The sequence below is a fragment of the Dama dama genome, chromosome 10 (genome assembly GCF_033118175.1).
Source record: "Dama dama isolate Ldn47 chromosome 10, ASM3311817v1, whole genome shotgun sequence".
Taxonomy (NCBI): Eukaryota; Metazoa; Chordata; class Mammalia; order Artiodactyla; family Cervidae; genus Dama; species Dama dama.
In genome coordinates, this window is record NC_083690.1 from 19,806,055 (window position 1) to 19,828,496 (window position 22,442).

The following is a 22,442-nucleotide window of genomic DNA, read 5'->3' on the forward strand; positions in this document are numbered from 1 at the left end:
TAAGGGCTGACTCAGCCCTGCATCAATAGTGAGAGATAATTGATAATTAGAGGAGTAAATGTTGGTTTCAAGCCATTAAATCCAAAAGGAGGAAAACTCTTAGGGAAAAGGCACTTTTCCTAAATACGTTGCTTCCTAGGAAGAGAAATATAAACCAAAAGGAAAATAGCTTTAAATTTTTTTTTTTTTTTTTTTTACTTACGTGGCTGATTTTGTTTCTAGAATCACAAACTTTGTAACACCTACTTGTTAATAGTACGTAATACAGCTTAGGCTGTCTGTGGCAATCTTTTAGACTTGAGTTTTCTAGGTCACCTAGTGTTGGAAAGGGAGACATCACTTATTTCCATTTCAGGATTAGGTTTTTTTGCAGCATGTGAGCCTCTCTTGTAGAGCACAGGCTCTAGAGCACAAGGGCTCAGCAGTTGCCTCAAGGCATGTGGGATTTTAGTTCCCTGACCAGGGATCAAACCAGCTTCCCCTGCATTGGGAGGCAGATTCTCAATCACTGTATCACCAGGGAAGTACCAGGATTAGTTTTCAAAACACTTAAACATTAAAGTGTTTTGAAAATGGTCCTATTAAATACGAGTTGATAGTTCTGCTGGTTACCTCAAGTATTGTAATGGCAAAGCTTGTGTATCAGATATATATAGTATGATCAGTTAAAGTGTGAAGCTGTGGTTCTTAGAGTAGTAGAAAGAAAGAAATGAAAGTCAGACTTTGGAGAAGGTTGCTGCTGTTTTAATATGCCAGATTGCCTTCACCTTCCTCTTTTGGTATTGTGTGGTCAAGGAAGTTTAATCTGTTAATGACAGGGAAGTGAAGCAGTTGTGAATAGAAGTTTATTGCAGACTCTGCTCCTCACAGGAACTGACTCATGTATTTTCATATGAAACCATGGTGTTCTAGGGATAGCCAGAAACTCAGAAACCTGTTTCTTTACCAGGAAAAACATCATCAATTCTATGAGTTTTTATTATGATTAGCCATAATGCATGATGATCTCTCTTAATTTGTATGAATTCCTTTTAAGTGTTTTTTCCTGTGAGGTGTAACGGACATTGGACTTCCCGGGTAGCTCAGCTGGTAAAGAATCCGCCTGCGATGCGGGAGACCTGGGTTTGATCCCTGGGTTGGGAAGATCCCCAGGAGGAGGGCATGGCAACGCACTCCAGTATTCTTCTTGCCCAGAGAATCCCCATGGACAGAGGAACCTGGCGGGTACAGTGCATGGGGTCCTAAAGAGGCGGACACAACTGAGCGACTAAGCATAGCACAGCATAGTCCATGTCAAAATGAATATCAGGTATAATGGATATAACTTTAGCCCTTTTAACTTTTGGATTTGGATGAAGTAGTGATTTCTTAACCATTTTAAGAAATGGTTAAGCCATGGTTTATTCCTCATTGCTTAAGAAAGGTCATCAGTGTCAGGATAAGTAGGAGATACAGCCGTACAGACATTCTCTCTCAGGTGAATTCCTTGAATTCCTTCAGAATTTCTAAATAACACAGCTCCTTCCAGCTCCCATCTGCTTTATTTAGCTTCCTAAATCCTCATAAGCTTAGGACCAACCTAAAGTGTGGAATCTCCATGTATTACCCCTCCAGCTTGGGTTGGAAATTGGTCTTGTTCTGAAAGGGCAATGAGCAGCATATTTCTCAACAGATGACCTGTTTGAGAAAAGTCCTAGACTCATAATGAGGTGTACCACTCCCTGGTCTTCCTACTCACTTGCCAAATCCTCATCTTCCCAGCCTGCTAATTTGTTTTAAAGGCAAATACAGTATTCATTCTCCAAATCTGACTAATCACAGTCCTCCAGTAGTGAGCTTTCTTTTCCTGTCTTCTTTGAATTTCTTTTTTAAATCATTTTTTAAATGAGGTATTGTTGATTTATATTAGTTTCTGATGTTCAACATAGTGATTCAAAATTATTATAGATTGTACTGTTTAAAATTGTTATGAAATATTTACTCTAACACCTGTGCTATATAATATATGCTGGTAGCTTATTGATTTTACACTTCGTATTTCGTGCTTTTAATCCCGTACCTCTCTATTGCCCCACTGCCTCCCCACTGGTAACCAGTAGTTCATTCTCTGTATCTGTGAGTCTGTTTTGTTTAATTCATTCATTTCTTTTATTTTTTAGATTCCATATATAAGTGATAACATAGAGTATTTCTCTTTCTCTGTCTGATTTATCTCACTAAGCACAATACCCTCCAGGTCCATTCATGTTGTTGCAAATGGCAGAATTTCATTTTTTTTATGGCTGAGTAGTATTACATTGTGTATACATATTACATCTTCCTTATCCATTCATCTGTTGATAGACACTTAGGTTACTTCCCTATCTTGTCTTGTAAATACTGATGTTATGAATATTGGATGCACTTATCTTTTTGAACTAGTGTTTTTCCCAGATACATACTCAGAAGTAGAATTGCTGGGTCCTAGGGCAAGAATACACAGAACTATACAGAAAAGATCTTTGTGACCCAGATAACCACGATGGTGTAATCACTCACCTAGAGTCAGACATCCTGGAGTGCGAAGTCAAGTGGGCCTTAGGAGACATCACTGCAAACAAAGGTAGTGGAGGTGATGGAATTTCAGCTGAGCTATTTCAAATCCTAAAAGATGATGCTGTGAAAGTGCTGCACTCAGTATGCCAGCAAATTTGGAAAACTCAGCAGTGGCCACAGGACTGGAAAAGGTCAGTTTTCATTCTAATCGCAAAGAAAGGCAATGGCAAAGAATGCTCAAGCTACGGCACAATTGCACTTATCTCACACACTAGCAAAGTAATGCTCAAAATTCTCCAAGCCAGGCTTAAACAGTATGCACACTGTGAACTTCCAGATGTTCAAGCTGGATTTAGAAAAGGCAGAGGGACCAGAGATCAGATTGCCAACATCCATTAGATCATCAAAAAAGCAAGAGAGTTCCAGGAAAACATCTACTTCTGCTTTATTGACTACGCCAAAGCCTTTGTGTGGATCACAACAAACTGTGGAAAGTTCTGAAAGAGATGGGAATACCAGACCACCTTACCTGCCTCCCTAGAAACTGGTATGCAAGTCAAGAAGCAACATTTAGAACCAGACATAGACAACAGATTGGTTCCTAATTGGGAAAAGAGTACATCGAGGCTGTATATTGTCACCCTGTTTATTTAACTTATATGCAGAGTATATCATGAGAAATGCCAGGCTGGATGAAGCACAAGCTGGAATCAAGATTGCTGGGAGAAATGTCAATAACCTCAGATATACAGATGACACCACCCTTATGGCAGAAAGCGAAGAGGAACTAAAGAGCATCTTGATGAAGTGAAAGAGAAGAGTGAAAAACTTGGCTTAAAAGTCAACATTCAGAAAACTAATATCATGGCATCCAGTCTCATCACTTCTTGCAAATAAGTGGGGAAACAATGGAAACAGTGACAGATTTTATTTTGTTGGGCTCCAAAATCACTGCAGATGGTGACTGCAACCATGAAATTAAAAAACGCTTGCTCCTTGGAAGAAAAACTATGACCAACCTAGACAACAGCATTATTAAAAAGCAGAGACGTTACTTTGCCAACAAAAGTCTGTCTAGTCAAAGCTATGGTTTTTCTAGTAGTCATATATGGATGTGAGAGTTGGACTATAAAGAAAGCTGAGCACTGAAAAATTGATGCTTTTGAACTATGGTGTTGGAGAAGACTCCTGAGAGTCCCTTGGACTACAAAGAGATCCAACCAGTCAACCCTAAAGGAAATCAGTCCTGAATATTCATTGGAAGGACTGATACTGAAGCTGAAACTCTTAATACTTTGGCCACCTGATATGAAGAACTGACTCATTGGAAAAGACCCCGAGGCTGGGAAAGATTGAAGGGAGGAGTAGAAGGGGACAACAGAGGCTGAGATGGCTGAATGGCATCACTGACTCAATGGCATCACTGACTCAATGGACATGAGTTTGAGCAAGCTCCAGGAGATGTTGAAGGACAGGGAAGTCTGGCGTGCTGCAGTCCATGGGGTTGCAAAGAGTCGGACACAACTGTGTAACTGAACTGAACTGATGGTAGTTCCATTTTTAGCTTTCGAGGAACCTCCATACTATTTTCCATAGTGGCTACGCCAGGTTAGATCCCCACCAACTGTTCCCTTTCCTCCATGTCCTCACCAATATTTATTATTTAAGTTCCTTTTGATGATAGCCGTCTGACAGGTGTGAAGTAATATCTCATTATGGTTTTGATTTGCATATTTCTGATGATTAGGATAAGTGTTAATCACTCAGTCACATCTGACTCTTTGCAACCCTGTGGACTGTAGACTGCCAAGCTCATCTGTCCATGGAGTTCTCTAGGCAAGAATACTAGAGTGGGTACCCATTTCCTTCTCCAGGGGATCTTCCTGACCCAGGGATCGAACCTGCGTTTCCTGCATTGCAGGCAGATTCTGTACCATGTAAGCTACCAGGGATTACTGATGATTACTGATGCTGAGTGTCTTTTCATGTGACAGTGGCCGTGTATGTCTTCATCAGAAAAACGTCTAGTTAGGTCTTCTGCCCATTTTTTAATCAGGTTGTTTTTATTGATATTTAATTGTATGAACTCTCTATATATTTTTGGATATTAACCTCTTATCAGTCATAGTATTTACAAATATTTTCTCCCACTCAGTAGGTTGTTTTTTCATTTTGTCAATGGTTTCATTTGCTGTAAAAATGCTTTTAAGTTTAATTAGGCCCCATTTTGTTTAGTTTTGCTTTTGTTTCCTTTGTCTTAGAAGACAAGTCAAGCAAAATTGCGACAATTTATGTCAGAGTGTTCTATCTGTGTTTTCTAGGAGTATTATGGCTTTCAGTCTTTTAGTTCTTTAATCTGTTTTAAGTTTATCTTCATAAGTGATGTATGATACTGTTATGATAAGCATAACTTTATAGTATAGTCTGAAGTCAGGGAGTGTGTTACCGCCAGCTCTGTTCTTTCTGAAGATGTTTTGGCTATTCAGGGTCTTGTGTTTCTATACAAATTTTTAAATATTTGTCCTAGTTCTATGAACAATGCCATCAATATTTTGACAGGGATTGCATTGTATTTGTAGATTGCCTTAGGTAGTGTGATAATTTTAGCAATATTAATTCTTCCAGTCCAAGATATCTTCTACCTCATTAATAGGTTTATTTTGAGATATTTTATTTTTTTGACATGATGATGAATAGAATTATTTAGTTGATTTCTCTGTCTGATAGTTTGTTGTTAGTAGAGACAGATGCAGCAAGTTTCTATATATTAATTTTGTATCCTGCAACTCTACTGAATTTATTGATAAGCTCTAGTAGTTTTCTGGTGGGATCTTTAGAATTTTTTATGTATGGTATCGTGCCATACATAATACATCGCAGACAGTGACAGTTTTACTTCTTCCTTTAAAATTTGGATTCCTTTTATTTTTCTTCTCTGATTGCTGTGGCTAGGACTGCCAAAACTATGTTGAGAGCATGGGCATCCTTGTCTTGTTCCTCATCTTAGAGGCAGTGCTTTCAGCTTTTCACTATTGAATATGTTATTTTGTCATATATGGTGTTTATTATTTTGAAGGATATTTCCTCTGTGCCCACTTTCTGGGAAGTTTTTATCATAAGTGGATGTTGAATTTTGTCAAAAACTTTTTCTGCATCTATTGAGATGATCCTTTGGTTTTTAATTTTTCAATTTGTTAATGTAGGGTATCACATTGATTTGCAGATATTGATAAATCCCACTTGATCGTGGTGTATTACCCTTCTAGTGTATCATTGGATTTTGTTTGCTAATAATTTGTTGAGGATTTTTGCATCTATGTTCATCAGTGATGTAGGCCTGTAATTTTCTTTATTTGTTATGTCTTTGTTTGGTTTTGGATCAAGGTGATGCTAGGAGCCTCATAAAATGAGTTAGGAAGTGTTCCTTCCTCCAGAATTTTTTGGAATAGCTTGAGAAAGATAGGTGTTAACTCTTCTCTAAATGTTTGGTAGAATTCACCTGTGAAGCCCTCTGATCCTAGACTTTTGTTTATTGGGAATTTTAAAATTATGATTCAATTTCATTACTGGTAATTGGACTGTTCATATTTTCTGGTTTTTTCCTGGTTCAGTCTTGGCATATTGTACATTTCTAGGATTTTGTCCATTTTTTTTCTGTTGTCCATTTTACTGGCATATAGTTATTCCTAGTAATCACTTATGATTCTTTGTATTTCTGTGCTGTTGACTGTAACTTTTCCTTTTTAATTTCTGATTTTATTGATTTGGGCTTTTTCTTTTTCTCTTCATGAGTCTGGCTAAAGATTTATCAATTTTGTTTTTCTTTAAAAAAAATCTGTTGGTTTCATTGACTTTTCTATTTTTTTTTTTTTTTAATTTCTGCTCGCTTTTTTTTTTTCAGATTTATTTATTTATTTTTGGCCATGTTGGGTCTTTGTTGCTGCCCATGGGTTTTCTCTAGGTGTGGGAAGCAGGGACTACTCTCTAATCACTGTGCATGGGCTCTCTAGTTGCTGTGTGCAGGCTTCTCATTGTGGTGGCTTCTCTTGTTGCAGAGTATGGGCTCTAGGCACATGGGCTTCCGTAGTTGCAGCTCATAGGCTCAGTAGTTGGGACTCACAGGCTCTAGAGTGCTGACTCAGTAGTTGTGGCACATGAGCTTAGTTGCTACACTGCATGTGGGATCTCCTCGGAGCAGAGATCAAACCTGTGTCCCCTACATTGGCAGGCAGATTCTTAACCACTGAACCATCAGGGAAACTACCTGCTCTGATCTTTATTATCTCTTTCCTTCTACTAACTTTGGGGTTTGTTTGTTCTTTCTCTAATTCCTTGCTTTAGGTATAAGATTGAAAGTGAAAAGTGAAAGTGAAGTCGCTCAGTTGTGTCCAACTCTTTGCGACCCCCTGGACTGTAGCCCACCGGGCTTCTCCATCCATGGGATTCTCCAGGCAAGAATACTGGAGTGGGTTGCCAGTTCCTTCTCCAGGGGATCTTCCCGACCCAGGGATCGAACCCAGGTCTCCCGCATTGCAGGTAGATGCTTTAACCTCTGAGCCACCAGGGAAGCCCAGGTATAAGATTAGGTTGTTTGATATTATTCTTGTTTCCTGAGGTAAGCTTCTATCACTATAAACTTCCCTCTTACAGCTGCTTTTGCTGCCTCCCATAGATTTTGGATCTTTGTGTATTTGTTTTCAGTTATCTCTGGGTATTCAAAAATTTTTTATTGTTGTTTCAGTTACTCATTGATTGTTTAGTAGCATATTATTGATATTCAGCCTCCACATATTTGTGTCTTTTGCAGCTTTTTGTTGTAGTTGATTTCTAGTCTCATAGCATTGTGATCAGAAAAGATGCTTGATATGATTTCACTTTTCTTAAGTTTACTGAGACTTGTTTTATAGCCTAGCATGTGATCTATCCTGGAGAAAGTGCGCTTATAAAGAATGTACATCCTGCTGCTTTTGGAGAGAATGTTCTTTATAGATCTTTTAAGTCAATTTGGCCTAATGTGTCATTAAAGGCCAGTGTTTCCTTATTGATTTTCTGTCTGGATGATTTTTTCTGTTGATGCAAATGAAGTGTTAAAGTTCCATAATATTGTTGTGTTGCTGTCAGTTTCTCCTTTTCTGTCTGTTATTATTTGCTTTATGTATGTAGATGCTCCTATGTTGGGTATATACATATTTATAATTTTTATACTTTCTTCTTGGATTGGTCCCTTGATCATTATGTAATGTCCTTCCCTGTCTCTTGTTACAGTCTTTGGTTTAAAGTCTGTTGTCTGATATACAGATTGATATCCCAGCTTCCTTCTGATTTCCTTTTGCATGGAATACCTATTTTTATCATTTCACTTTCAGTCTGTGTATGTATTTAGATCTGAAGTTAGTCATTTGTATGCAGCATATATGTGGGTTTTGGCTTTGTATCCTTTCAGCCTCTGTATGTCTCTTGATTGGTACATTTAGTCTATTTACATTTAACATAATCATCATAGGTAAGTACTTGTTGTCGGGCTTCCCAGGTGGCTTAGAATCTGCCTGCCAAAGCAGGAGATGTGGGTTCGACCCCTGGGTCAGGAAGATCTGCTGGAGGAGGAAATGGCAATCTACTCCAGTATTCTTGCCTGGAAAATCCCATGGACAGAGGAGCCTGGCGGGCTACAGTCCATGGGGTCACAAAGAGTCAGACACAACTGGGTGACTTAGCATGCATAAACACATGTACTTGTTGTCATTTTGTTCATTGTTTTGGGATTGTTTATGTAGTTTTTGTTGTTCCTTTCTTTTTCTTTTGTTTTCTTCTTTGTGATTTGATGAATATTTTTAGTGTTATGTTTGGCTTACTTTCTCTTTCTTGTGTATTATTATAGATTTTTGGATTGTGGTTACTATGAGATATATGTGTAGCTATATATATTTATATACACACACACACGTATAGCAATATAGGTTTATGTATAGCCATAAATATATGTGTATATATGTGTGTGTGTGTATACACACATGATTATTTTAAATTGCTGATCTTTGGATTAAAGATCTAAATGTAAGACCAGAAACTATAAAACTCCTAGAGGAAAACATAGGCAGAACACTCTCTGACATAAATCACAGCAGGATCCTCTATGACCCACCCCCCGGAGTAAAGGAAATAAAAGCAAATATAAACAAATGGGACCCAATTAAATGTAGAAGCTTTTGTACAATGAAGGAAACTATAAGCAAGGTGAAAAGACAGCCCTCAGAATGGGAGAAAATAATAGCAAACAAAGCAACTGACCAAGAATTAATCTCAAAAATATACAAATAGCTCCTGCAGCTCAATTCCAGAAAAATAAACGACCCAATCAAAAAATGGGCCAAAGAACTAAACAGACACTTCTCCAAAGAAGACATACAGATGGCTAACAAACACATGAAAAGATGCTCAACATCACTCATTATCAGAGAAGTGCAAATCAAAACCACAATGAGGTACAATTTCATACCGGTCAGAATGGCTGCTATCAAAAAGTCTACAAACAATAAGTGCTGGAGTGGGTGCAGAGAAAAGGGAACCCTGTTACACTGTTGGTGGGAATGCAAACTAGTACAGCCACTATGGAGAACAGTGTGGCGATTCCTTAAAAAACTGGAAATTAAAAAAAAAAAAAAAAACTGGAAATAGAACTGCCATACAACCCAGCAATCCCACTGCTGAGCATACACACTGAGGAAACCAGGATTGAAATAGACACATGTACCCCAATATTCATCGCAGCACTGTTTACAATAGCCAGGACATAGAAGCAACCTAGATGTCCACTGGCAGACGAACGGATAAGAAAGCTGTGGTATATATACACAATGGAATATTACTCAGCTATTAAAAAGAACGCATTTGAATCAGTTCTAATGAGGTGGATGAAACGAGCCTATTATACAGAGTGAAGTAAGTCAGAAAGAAAAATACCAATACAGTATATTAATGCATATATATGGAATTTAGAAAGATGCTAACGATGACCCTATATCTGAGACAGCAAAAGAGACACAGATGTACAGAACAGACTTTTGGACTCTGTAGGAGAAGGCAAGGGTGGGATGATTTGAGAGTATAGCATTGAAACATGTATATTATCATTTGTGGAATAGATTACCAGTCCAGGTTTGATACATGAGACAGGGTACTCAGGGCTGGTACACTGGGATGACCCTGAGGGATGGGATAGGGAGGGGGGGGGGGGGAGGGGGGGGGAGGGGGGTTCAGGATGTAGAACACATGTACACCCTTGGCTGATTCATGCCAATGTATGGCAAAACCACAACAATATTGTAATTAGCCTCCAATTAAAATAAATTAATTAATTTTAGAAAATTGCTGATCTTTTAATTTCAGATGCAGTTAATAACCCTGCATTTTTACTTCCCTCCCCAATGATTACTGTTTTTGACATCATATTTTACAACTTTTTGTTTTGTATATCCCTTATGTACTTATTGCAAACATAGATGAGTTTATTCCTTTTGTCTTTTAACCTTCTTACTAGCTTTGTATGTAGTTGATTTACTACCTTTACTATATATTTGCCTTTACCAGTGAGCTTTTTACCTTTTGTAATTTTTATGTTTCTAGTTGTGGCCTTATTTTTCACTTAGAGAAGTTCTCTTAACATCTTCTAAACTAAGCTGAACCCTTTTAGCTTTTGCTTCTTTATAAAATTTTTGATCTTTCCAGCAAATCTGAATGAAAATCTTTCCAGGTAGAATATTCTTGGCTGTAGGTTTTTCCCATTCATCCCTCTAAATACTAACATATTATGCCACTCCTTTCTGGCCTGCAGAGTTTCTGCTGAAAAGTCAGCCAATAGTCTTATGGGCATTCCCTTGTAGGTAACTTGTTAGTTTTCCCTTGCTGCTTTTAATATTCTCTTTGTCTTTAATTTTTGCCATTTTAATTGCAGTGTGTCTTTGTGTGGCCTTCCTCAGGTTGATCCTATTTGGGACTCTGCTTCCTGGACCTGTCCATCTGGTTCCTTGCCCATGCTAGAGGAATTTTCAGCTATTATATCTTCAGATACGTTCTCTGGCCCTTTCTCTCTCTCTCTTTCTCTCTTCTTCTAGGATCCTTTTATTGTGAATGTTAGTGTGCTTGTTGTTTTCCTAAATGTCTCCTAGATTTCTTTTTATTCTTAATTCTTTTTCTGTTCACCTTCAGTGATTTACATTACTGTGTCTTTTATTTCAGTTATTACACTCTGTCTCTATTTGGTTTTCTTTATATTTTCTAACTCTTTCCTTATATTTTCTCTTTGTTAAAAACGTCTAACTTCTCACTCTGTTTATCCATTCTTCTCCCATGTTCTTTGATCATGTTTATGTTTATTACCTTGAACTCTTTATTGGGTAAATGCCTATTTCTACTTCACTGAGTTTTTCTTCTAGGGTTTTATCTTATCCCTTCATTTGGAACATGTTCCTCTATCATCTAATTTTGCCTAATTTGCCATTTTTACGTCTATATATCTGGTAGATTGATTTCATTTCCCAACCTTGGAAAAATGGTCTTTTGTAGGAAACATTCTGTGCATCCTGCCACCATACCCTTATCTTGTCATGAGAACTATATGCTCAAGGGGTACCCCCTAGGTGAACTGCATGGGTCCTTCAGTTATGGTGGGCTGACTACTGTGGGCAGTCTGGTAGGCATGGCTGACCCCTTATCTAACTGCTTGTTAGGCCCTAACTTGTTCTGATACTGCCCACTGCTGACTGGTGGGACTGGGTCATGAGACCGCTGGCTATAAAATCATGAGGGGCCGCAGGGCTAATGCTGACTCATTGGTGGGTAGAGCCAGGTTCTGGGGTGGGTGTTTGCAGCGTCATGGTTCCCCAGCCTAGCATCTGCCTGCTGATGGGTGCAGCTGATTCCTGACACAGCTGGTTACAGGGCACAGGGTGTCCCAAAACTTGTGTTGGCTGCTGGTAGATGAGGCCTGATCCTGGGGCAGCTGGCTCTAAAGGTCCCAGCATGTCTCAGAGCTGATACTGGCTTGGTGGTGGTGGCCTAGGGATTCTGCGCCTGGTGCTGGCCTGATGGTAGGTGGGTTGGGCCCTGCCATGGCAGGCTTCAGGGCTATAGTGGCCCTGAGGCTGGTGTTGCCCCACTGGTAGGCAGAGCTAAGCCCAAATGTCCCTTCAGGGTTGGCCGCAGGGTCTTGGAAGTCCTGGGGCTAGTGTGTGCGGTGTGTGGGGCAAGTTCCTGGCCCTTTTGTGGATAGAACCATGTCCTGAGATGGCTGTGGGTTCAGGGAGTCTTCAGCAGCTTGTTTGGTGGTTGGTGGGGTGTGTCTTTGCTCAGCCAGCTACTTGGCCTGAGGCATCCCAGACAGGTTGGTGATGTCTGGTTGATGTCGAATAAGCTAGAGGAAGAATTTCAAAGTGATGCTTGCCAGCAATAGGTCCACGTAGTGAAACAAGCCCCCCAAAACACTTGCCATCAGTTTCTATGACTCCAGGATGAGCTCCAGTTGCCTCTTGTCTTTCCAGAAGACTCTTCAAGATCAGCATGTGGGTCTGACCTAGGCTTCTTCACATTACTGCTTCTGCCCATGTGATAGTCTGTATGTACCCTTTAAGAATAGTCTCCATATGCCACCGCTCTCTGGATCTCTAAAAAGTAAGCCTCTCTGACTTTCAAAGCCAGTCATTCTAGGGGCTTGTCTTCCTTGTGCCAGACTCCCAACCTGAGGAACCTGATGTGGAGCTTGGAGCTATTGCTTCTTGAGAACTTCTGCAATTGTAATTATTCTTCTGTTTGTGGGTCATCCACTTAGGGGTATGGATCTTGACTATACCACAGCTCCACCCCTCCTACCCATTTCACTGTGATTCCTTCTTTATATATTTAGCTGTAGGAGATCTTTTCTGTTATATTCCAGGCTTTCTCATCAATAGTTGCAATTTTGGTGTTCCTGTAGAGGTGAGCTCAGGGTCTTCCCACTGTGCCATCTTGCCCAAGATCCCTGAATTTCTTTTAGATGTAGAAGTTAACAGTAAGGAAATAGGCTGAGGCTCAGTGGTAGAGTCCACCTGCCAATGCAGGAGATACGGGTTTGATCCCTGGTCCAGGAAGATCCTACATGCAGTAGAGCAACTCAGCCTGTGCACCAGAACTGTTGAGACATTCTCAAGAGCCCGGGAGCTGAAACTACTGAGCCCACATGTGGCAGCTATTGAAGACTGTGTGCCCTAGAGCCAGTGCTCCAGAACAAGAGAAGCCACGCGATGAGAAGCTCATGAACCACAACTAGAGAGCAGCCCCCATTTGCCAGTCTAGAGAAAAGCCCACACAGCAACAAAGACCCAGCACAACCATAAGTAAATAAATAAAATTATTTAAAAAAAAAAAAAAAAAACAGGCTGAAGTTTTTGCATAAGTAAAACAGAGAGGGAAGGGGAAAAAATTCAGTGTCCATCAGTAGGAGAATAGACAAGTATGTTGGGATAGCTTCATGCAGTGGACTGAATTGCAGTAGTTAGAATATATGAACCACAGCTACAGGATATGGATGAATTGTACAAGTATGAGCAAAAAAGGCAAGTGGAAGGATATAATACCTCATATATATAAAAATTTTAACTGGCTAAGCAATATTATGTTAAGCATAAAGCTATATGTGAGAAGTGAAGTGAAAGTCACTCAGTCGTGTCTGACTCTCTGACCCCGTGGACTATACAGTCCATGGAATTCTCTAGGCCAGGATACTGGAGTGGGTAGCCTGTCCCTTCTTCAGCAGATCTTCCTGACCCAGGAATCAAACCAGGGTCTCCTGCATTGCAGGCGGATTCTTTTACCAACTGAGCTATCGGGGAAGCCCAAAATGTGAGAAAGGTAAACAAATTCAGGATAGTGATTCCTTCTAGGGGAGACGAGAGGAAATTTGATTTGGAAGGGGTACAGTGGAGTTTTGACTATATATACAATTTATTCTTTAAGGTTCTTTATGAACATATGACTGTTAATTATGTTATTAACTATATATTTTGTATATCTGAAATATTTTATAATAAAAATGACTTTAACAGGAATTTAATTTTTAAAAATGCTGCTAACTTTCAGGAATATACTTGGGTTGGTTCCCTTAGCCAAATCCTCTGAAATTAAAACTGATGTATTTCAGAGTGAAAACTCAGAGGGGCCACAAGATTTTCAGTCATCAGAAAGATTTTCAGTTGTAGTTATTATACAGTTCTTATGTGGACAAGGAAGGAAGGAAGTAGACCAACAATTTTGAGAAATATTTTCAACAAGATTATGATGAACTAAAAAAGATTGCAACCTGACAAGTGGAATTGAGCCTGCAGACTCATTTTATTTGGCCCTCTTGGTACTTGCATTTTCAAAAATAAATACTGTGTTTTTTGAAATTTCTTATTTTAAACATCTTGACTGCCACCTATTGTGAAGCTGTCAGGAAACCTGGCACCCTTAGGCCCTCAATTCTACATGAGAATAGCTGGCCGGGACTGAGTAGCAACTGTTCTGTTTCAAGGGGGCGCATCTTCTCTAGTTGGCCACTGTCCCCACTAGCCAAATTTCCTCATTTTGTTGCCTGCTTGGCCCCAGAGGCACTTCAGTTTACAACCCTGCATTAAATTCAAGTTCTCACATAACTAGAAAATTCAGTTATTCAAAATGTGCCTTCTCCTGTGCACTCAAGTTAGTAATGTAATTTTACCAGTATATACACTAAAAGCACCATTTCTAAGATATTCTGGGAAAGAATGTACTGGTTTAAAGAACATTAAATGTGCATTTTTGTTTTGTCATATTCATAAAAATAGTCATCATGGCAAACAGCAAGGTTGAACAACCTTCAACTAAGGGATGATGTACAAGGCTGTCTAAGAGATTGCTGATATTCATACAGCACCATTCTGGTAATGTTACCAAACATATCTGTTGAGAAAGAGCAGTTATTTTCTAGACTAATTAAAGAGCTTGATTTTTTTAAATGTACAGCTGCTGTACTGCTTACTGTCAAACTGAATTTTTATGCAAATTATCCTCCCTTCTATTTTGGTGGGTCAGAAGATGACAATGGCAACACGACAAGAAGTTCTTGGCCTCTACCGCAGAATTTTCAGGCTTGCGAGGAAATGGCAGGCTGCATCAGGGCAGATGGAAGACACCATTAAAGAAAAACAGTACATATTAAATGAAGCCAGAACGCTGTTCCAAAAAAACAAAAATGTGAGTAGGCCCCGTTGGAGATTGCAAGGAGGAGAGCAATTCTTGTGGCGTTTGTTCATTTCTTTGCTATCCTATAGTTGAGAGGACTGAGGAGCACAAATTAGAGGGGCAGAATGTGGAGCAAGAAGGGGCCAGAGGCACAACCTCGCTGGCTTACCAACCACTGGAAAACAGAGCCCAGCCTGGGTTCTCTCTTCACTTTCTTCAAGTCTCAGTCCAGCTGGTAAGTGGCTCAGCATCCTGAGAAGACTGCGTGAGCCAGGTGACCTACATCAGTCCAGTGAGAATTTTCGGAGTAGGATTGGTTCCTCACATACTGTGCCTGTTGTTGGTCACTCCCACAGGAAGTGCTCAGAGTTGTGTTTGGCTTTTTCAATTCATAAGCTATTCAGAGCTTCCAAATATAAACCCATTCAGAGGAAAGAGAATAGGATTAAGGCAAAGGTTCCCTTCATAACTTAGCTTTGAACTCAAGCCTCTTTGGCTAGCAGAGAGGCTTTGCCCTTTGGGACCTCAGAATTGGGTAAAATAGTGCCTCCATTAGCTAGCTGAACCCAAATACCAGGGAGCCAAAAACCATTCTAAGAGGCTTGATTTGACAAACCATAAAGTATTATCTGTCAGCTTCTTGGGAATACTGTTTGGCTCTAAGCGTGGAAAGATGTTTTCAGCTCCTGACTTTTCTTGCCTCTTTCTTGTTGATCTCATGGATTCAGTGTTGTCACTGTTCACTTTGTGAAACTTCCTGATAATCTACTGTCTTTACTTTTCCCTCTCTTACCCTGTCTCAGTCTCCTTTCTGCCCTGTCTTTTTCACACACTCTCCCACCAGCTATAAGGGTCCTCTGAAGGTCATCCCTTTATACAGAGGCCCAAAGACCATGACTCCAGATCCCATATCTTGGTCTCTCATCAGCCCCTGTAGGAACTCACCACAAGCATAATAGCCCAAAGCAGAATTCATCTTTCCACAAGAACACCTCACTTTCCCATTTTGCCCATTTCTGCTATAGCTTCTGCCACTACTTCGTGACCCTTTGCTCTCATTGTTTTATTCAACAAGTAGCTAAGTGTCTACCATGTTCCAAACATCAGACTAGACATCAGGGATATAACTGAGCAAAACCAAGACAGGGTCCCTGAAAGATGTTTCAGAGTTAGATGGAAAGAAGTGTAAAATTACCACTGGAGTTAAGTGCTACCTAAGAAACCCTCCCAATCTATAACATCCTCCCCTTCTCATAATCCCTGAAGCCTGCATGCTTTTAATACCAACCTGCTTGTGAAACTCCTTTCCTCTCTTCTGACCATCCTCCAACTTCCCCAAACTTTTTCTGCTTTTAGCATAGACCATGCATACCACATCAGTGTGTGTGTACCCCCTGAGGTCCTGAATAGTCCTTTGAGAAATAGAAATAAAATATTATAAGTGCTGTTTCTATTTATTTTTATTGCTCCTTTAAAAATGTCTATTACATATATATATTACTGAATTATTAATAGTTTAATAAATTTATAAATACACATATGGAAGCTATGGGCTCAGGATTTTTTTTTTCTTTTTTTTTTTTTTTTTTTTTGCCACACTGTGGCTTGTAGTACCTTAGTTTCCTGGGACACGGCAGTGAAAGTCCTAACCACTGAACCACCATGGAATTCTCAGGGCTCAGAAGTTTTTTTATTGAAAGAAGTAGATGATCAAAAACTTTGTGGACCACTGACCTATACCCTTCCCTAATTAGTCAGTCATAATTTTTTTTCCTTATTTGTTTCATTTATGTTGGTGGTCTGCTTAACCAGATTGTCAGTTCTTTGAGCACATAGACAGTTTCTTATACCTTTCTAGTATATCTCATGGCCCTGTCTGTGGTTGTCACTAAATTTATGAGCACTTACAAATACTTTGCTTCAATTGATCTTCTCCAGGAAGTCTTCCTCAAGTCCTCTGCCCTCAACCAACCCCATGATGACCACCTACTCTGAATTCCTGTATAGCAGTCTGCAGTCATTGCCCTGCTGACTGTGTACCATTGTGCCTTTTCTGTAGCTTCATGTATCAGATTTGTTCTGCGCAGGTAACATCCTTGATAGCTGAAGGCAGGTACCATGGCCTCACGGTGTCTAACCTGGGAAAGGGGCTATCATAGTAGTATGTGACCAGTAAAGCTTTGCAGGTTCAATCACCTAAGGACTACTCAATACCCTTTGAGCTTTCAGTTAAGGCAATAATAATCCTTCATTTGCCTCTGCTTGAATTGGCCCAGTGTGGTACAAGCCAGAGAGAGGTGAATGTGCCAGTACATGAGTGAGATAATGTTGTTGTGTTGGGGGAGGTACATGGGTTTTTTATTTTAAAATATGTACTGTTTTACCATGTTTTAGAAAGGAAGCATAACATCAGATAATTTTGCAAGTACTGTACTTACAGAGTCCATTTAAAGAGAAAGTTTAATATTAGTATAGGTAGTTGTGGAGATGACAAAATCACGCAGGCAGCCTCTGAATGACTGAATTTGGAGAACTCTAATCCAGCTTGTTTAGATGGACAGCCGGAGCCCTAGAAGCCCTCAGTCCCCATATCTTTATTAGGGGCTTCTTTCTCCCTAATCCCTCATGTAGACCTAAGTAGTCTCCTGTAACCTCACTTGCTATAAGAGCTTAATAATAACCCAAATGTATTTCATTAATTGCTCTGAATCCCAATAGGCAAATGAGAACATGGAAATCTTCCCCCAAGGTAGACAATCAGAAAAGTAGCTTCTGAGAAATACAGCGGTCAGAAAGCTGAGCCTCTGTCCCAAGGGACTCAGCTGTGGTTCTTTTTATGCATTGCAGGTCCTAGAACTTTTCTGTGCTCCAAGAGGACCACAGGACAGGAACACCCTTGGAATTTGCAAGCCATGGTAGCCCAGGCTTCACTGTGGGTGTCGTCTGGGTCTCATGCAACCCAGCTCTGCTTTGAAGCCCACTTTCAGACTGTTGGTAGAGTCATGTGTTGAGTCATTTTCCATCCTCGATACATTGTCTCCTCATCTACTTCCTGGCTTTCTGTTTTCAGAATGAACTTGTTATTCCTTTACTTGAATTGGACTACCACAGTTTAACTGTTTGGAAATTTCAAAGGTCATTTCTTCTCCTCAGTAATGAGCAAACAGTTTACAGTTCAAAATAGAAGGTGGATCATTTTCCAATATCTTACTCAGGGGGTGTCTCGACAGCAGTTGCTGAAACACTTGATGAACACGGGGAGGGTATGAAGAAGCACTCTCGTTCTTTGTTGGTAGGAATATAATTTATGGATTGTTCATAGGAATATAAATTGGTACAACCTCTTAGAGGGTAATTTGAATCTGCAGGGACTATCGGTAAGAGTTAAAAATACGAGATCCATTGTTTAAAATGGCGAAAGATTGAAAATAACCTAAATGTCCATTGGTGGAAGATTGGTTAAATTATAATGCAGTCATATGTTGGTATTTTGTGCAGCTGTTAAAAAGAATAAAGCAGTTCTATACATGTAAATATAGAAGGAACTTCAAATTGTTTGTGAAAAAGCAGGGTTCAGAGGTTTCATTTTTGTAAGAAAAACTACTAGGTATTATAGAATTATACTTATATATGCATAGAATATCCCTGGAAAAACAAACTTCTAATTATTGTCTCTGAGAAGGGGAATTGAGAAACAGGAAGAAGAAGAAGATTTTGTTTTACATTACACCCTTTTGTATTATTTGAATTATTTTTACTATGTGCTTATAGTAGCTAAATGATTTTTTAAAGTTTAATCCACAGGAAATCTTAAATTGTTTTTGATTTTTCAAATGACCAATATTTAATTTAGTGGCTGATGAACTGAAAAGTTTAAGAAAATGTGTACCTCTACTTTATGTAGCATTGGAAAGACGCTAACAATCTCACCTCTTTTTCCCTTTTACTAGCTCACAGACACAGACCTGATTAAACAGTGTATAGATGAATGCACAGCCAGGATTGAAATTGGACTACATTACCAGATTCCTTATCCAAGGCCAGTAAGTGTGACTTCAGTTAACATGTGGTGTGTACCTATCCTTGTCCACCCAGTTATTTCCAAGAATATATACCAAGAGGGCTTGTGTTTGCCGAAAAGCCTAGAACCCCTGTAGGAGGCATGTTGGAAATAAGTTATGCTTGCATGGCCACCAACCCATTACAACAAGCTAAAATGTCAGTGGATGCCTGACTTCTCCTACTTGTACAACTTTCCCCTAAATGGAAAGGAAATCCAGCTCACGTTTATATAGTTTTCTAACTTTTACCTTTTTTATGGAAAGATTTTTATTTCTATTATTTTAAAAAACAGGTTTATTGTTAATAAAAAAATAAAATTCAGGATTTCCCTGGTTGCCCAGTGGTTAAGAATCCACCTGCCAATGTGGGGGACATGGGTTCAATCCCTGATCCAGGAATATTCTACATGCCACAAGGCAACTAAGCTCGTACATCACAACTACTGAGCCCTCACTCTAGAGCCTTCGAGCTGCAACTACTACACCTGGGTGCCCTAGAGCCCGTGCTCTGCAAGTGGAGATGCCACCACAGTGAGAAGCCCGTGCACCACAACTAGAGAGTAGCCCACATGCAGCACTGAAGACCCAGCACAGACAAATTTAAATAAATAATTTTTTTAAACAACAAATAAAATTCAAACTTTAAAGGAATGCATAAGACAGTGAAAATTGTCAAAAATTCTCACCCTGTGGGAGTGACCACTACAACTTTTAAGTTGGACTGTATGAAATTGCCAATATTCTACTCTTGACCTACAAAAACAGCAATTTTATATTTTATTGACTCAGCCTTATAGTTTGGTAATAATCCTTTTATTCTTTTTTTCTATACTCGTGTACATACATTTTCTTAAAGTACATGGGAACCTAGGCATACTGTTATTGCCTATTTATTTTACTTCCCTTTTTTGCATATCTCTGCTTCCATCTTTTAAAATGGATGCATTGTATCCTTTTGTAAGAATATGCCATAATTTAACTAGTACCCTTTCACTGGACATTTATGTTGGTCCAGTTTTTCACTCTGCACAGAACAAGTTTGTATACACACTTTTCCCTCACCTTCTTTGGACTCTCGTTTCACTGTATGATCTGTGGTTTTTCCTCTCCATGCAGGAAATAGGGCAAAGAAAAGCACAAGCTTTGGAGTCAGACAGATCAGGATTCAAATCCTGGTTCTACCACTTAATATATAATCATGAGCAAGTTATTCAACCTTTTGAGCCTCCATTTTCTCATCTGTGAATATTAGAATATTCTTTGTGAGATTATATTGAGAATTAATGTATATAAGGACTATAAGGAATAATGAATCAGTACAGAGTTACAAGCTGGATGTACCAACTGGATTTAGAAATAGCAGAGGAATCAGAGATCAAATTGCTAACACCCATGCTTCATTGACTATGTTAAAGCCTTTGACTGCGTGGATCACAACAAACTAGAAAATTCTTCAAGAGATGGGATTAACAGACCACCTTACAACAGTTAGAACCAGACATGGAACAGCAGACTGATTCGAAATTGGGAAAGGAGTACGTCAAGGCTGTATATTGTTACCCTGCTTATTTAACTATATGCAGAGTACATCATGTGAAATGCCAGGCAGGATCAGTCACAAGCTGGAACCAGGATTGCTTCGAGAAATATCAACAACCTCAGATATGCAGATGATACTACCATAATGGCAGAAAGCAAAGAGGAACTAAAGAGCCTCTTGATGAAGGTGAAAGAGAAGAGTGAATGAAAAAGCTGACTTAAAACTCAGCATTCAAAAAGCTAAGATCATGGCATATGATTCCATCACTTCATGGCAAATAGAATGGGAAAAAAATGGGAACAGTGGCAGATTTTATTTTCTTAGGCTCTAAAATCACTATGGATGGTGACTGCAGCCATGAAATTAAAAGATGCTTGCTCCTTGGGAAGAAAAGCTATGACAAACCTAGATAGCGTATTAAAAAGCAGAGACGTGACTTTACTGACAAAGGTCCATATAGTCAAAGCTATGTTTTTTCCAGTAGTCATGTATGGATGTGTGAGTTGGACCGTAAAGAAGGCTGAGCGCCAAAGAATTGCTTTTGAGCTGTGGTGCTGGAGAAGACTCTTGAAAGTCCCTTGGACTGCAAGGAGATCCAACCAGTCAATCCTAAGAGAAATCAACACTGAATATTCATTGGAAGTACTGACGCTGAAGCTGAAGCTCCAATACTTTGACCCTGATGCAAAGAGCTGACTCATTGGAAAATAGCCTGATGCTGGGAAGGATTGAGGGCAGGAGAAGTGGGTGACAGAGGACGAGATGGTTGGATGGCGTCATCAGTCAATGAACATGAGTTTGAGCCAACTCTGGGAGATAGTGAAGGACAGGAAAGCCTGATATGCTTTCCTGTCCTTCACTATCTCCCAGAGTTCATGGGGTTGCAAAGAGTTGGAGATGACTTAACAACTGAAAAACAACATAGAGTTAGCACTTAGCAGAGAGCATAGTACCTAGTAAATCTTTGGTGAATATAAGCTGCTGCAATGATTGTAATTCTTTCATTAGCTTTATTTATTTGTTTGTTTTTGGTTGTGCTGGGTCTTCATTGCTTTTGTGTGGGCTTTCTCTATTGCAGCAAGCAGTGGCTACTCTTCGTTGCAGTGCATGGGCTTCTCATTGCAGTGACTTCTCTTGTTGTGAAACACAGACTCTAGGGAGCTGGGGCTACAGTAGTTGCAGCACACAGGCTCCGTATTTGTGGTGTGAGGGCTGTAGGGCACACAGCTTCAGTTGCTGTGGCACACAGGCTTAGCTGCTCCCGGACCAGGGATCAAACCCATGTCCCCTGCATTGACAGGCAGATTCTTATGCACTGTGCCACCAGGGAAGTCCTGTAATTTTTAATATTGTCATTATTCTTATTATTCAGATTCATCTGCCTCCCATGGGCCTTACCCCACTACGAGGCCGGGGACTTCGAAGCCAGGAGAAACTGAGGAAATTTTCCAAACCAATATATCTCAAATCTCATGATGAAGTTTCCTAACTCAGAATAAAGTTTTTTTTTTTTTTCTGAGAATGATAAGCCAACTAGGCCTTGACTATAAACTAGTTAACAAAATTCTTCTTGATTAGGGACAAAAATCCAATTATCTTCTTAAAACCTCTGAAATATTGGTACTGTCCGAATGATGCACATCACTACAGTTTTCAGGATCTTGCTGCCTGATGAGATAAACACTAACCTTAGAGGTCATGGACCTCATATCCTCACTGAAGCACCACTTGGAAACAAAACTAAGGCCTGTGGGCAGAAGACTGAAGGGTGACAAAAGCTTTCAAGGGAATGCCAATCACCAGACATGCCAGCTGATATGAAGAAATTAGCCAGTTGATGGAAGTTCTCATGGCTACTTTAGAATTATACACTACCCCTCAGAATATTTTTAGGCCTTTTTTTTTTTTCCAAGTTATATATTTACTTAAAAGTGGACTTTTTGTGTGTGCTTTGTTGTCTTTTGGAACGTCCCATTTCCAGATAAAATTCCCTTAAAAAGTGCATCTTTGGATCAATCATGGTTTTTCACTCAAATTTTATGAGACACATCTCTGCCCCAGATGTACACATACAC

The 22,442-nt window shown here is 39.6% G+C and overlaps 1 protein-coding gene across 5 annotated transcripts in view; it reads left to right on the forward strand.

The window, feature by feature from the left end:
• The window catches only part of LYRM1 (LYR motif containing 1), a 34,210-nt gene extending 11,841 nt beyond the window's left edge, over positions 1–22,369 (forward strand). For 2 of the 5 annotated variants that reach the window (XM_061152985.1, XM_061152982.1), the window contains exons 2-4: positions 14,617–14,778; positions 18,717–18,809; positions 21,740–22,369. In XM_061152985.1, coding sequence (XP_061008968.1) covers positions 14,620–14,778; positions 18,717–18,809; positions 21,740–21,856 — 369 coding nt within the window. In that variant the 5' untranslated portion in view covers positions 14,617–14,619 and the 3' untranslated portion in view covers positions 21,857–22,369. Of the gene's footprint in view, positions 1–6,876; positions 7,072–11,036; positions 12,903–14,616; positions 14,779–18,716; positions 18,810–21,739 lie in introns of those variants that run through there. The other 3 variants (XM_061152981.1, XM_061152984.1, XM_061152983.1) reach the window with 3 other exon arrangements.
• Positions 22,370–22,442: the final 73 nt, after the last annotated feature.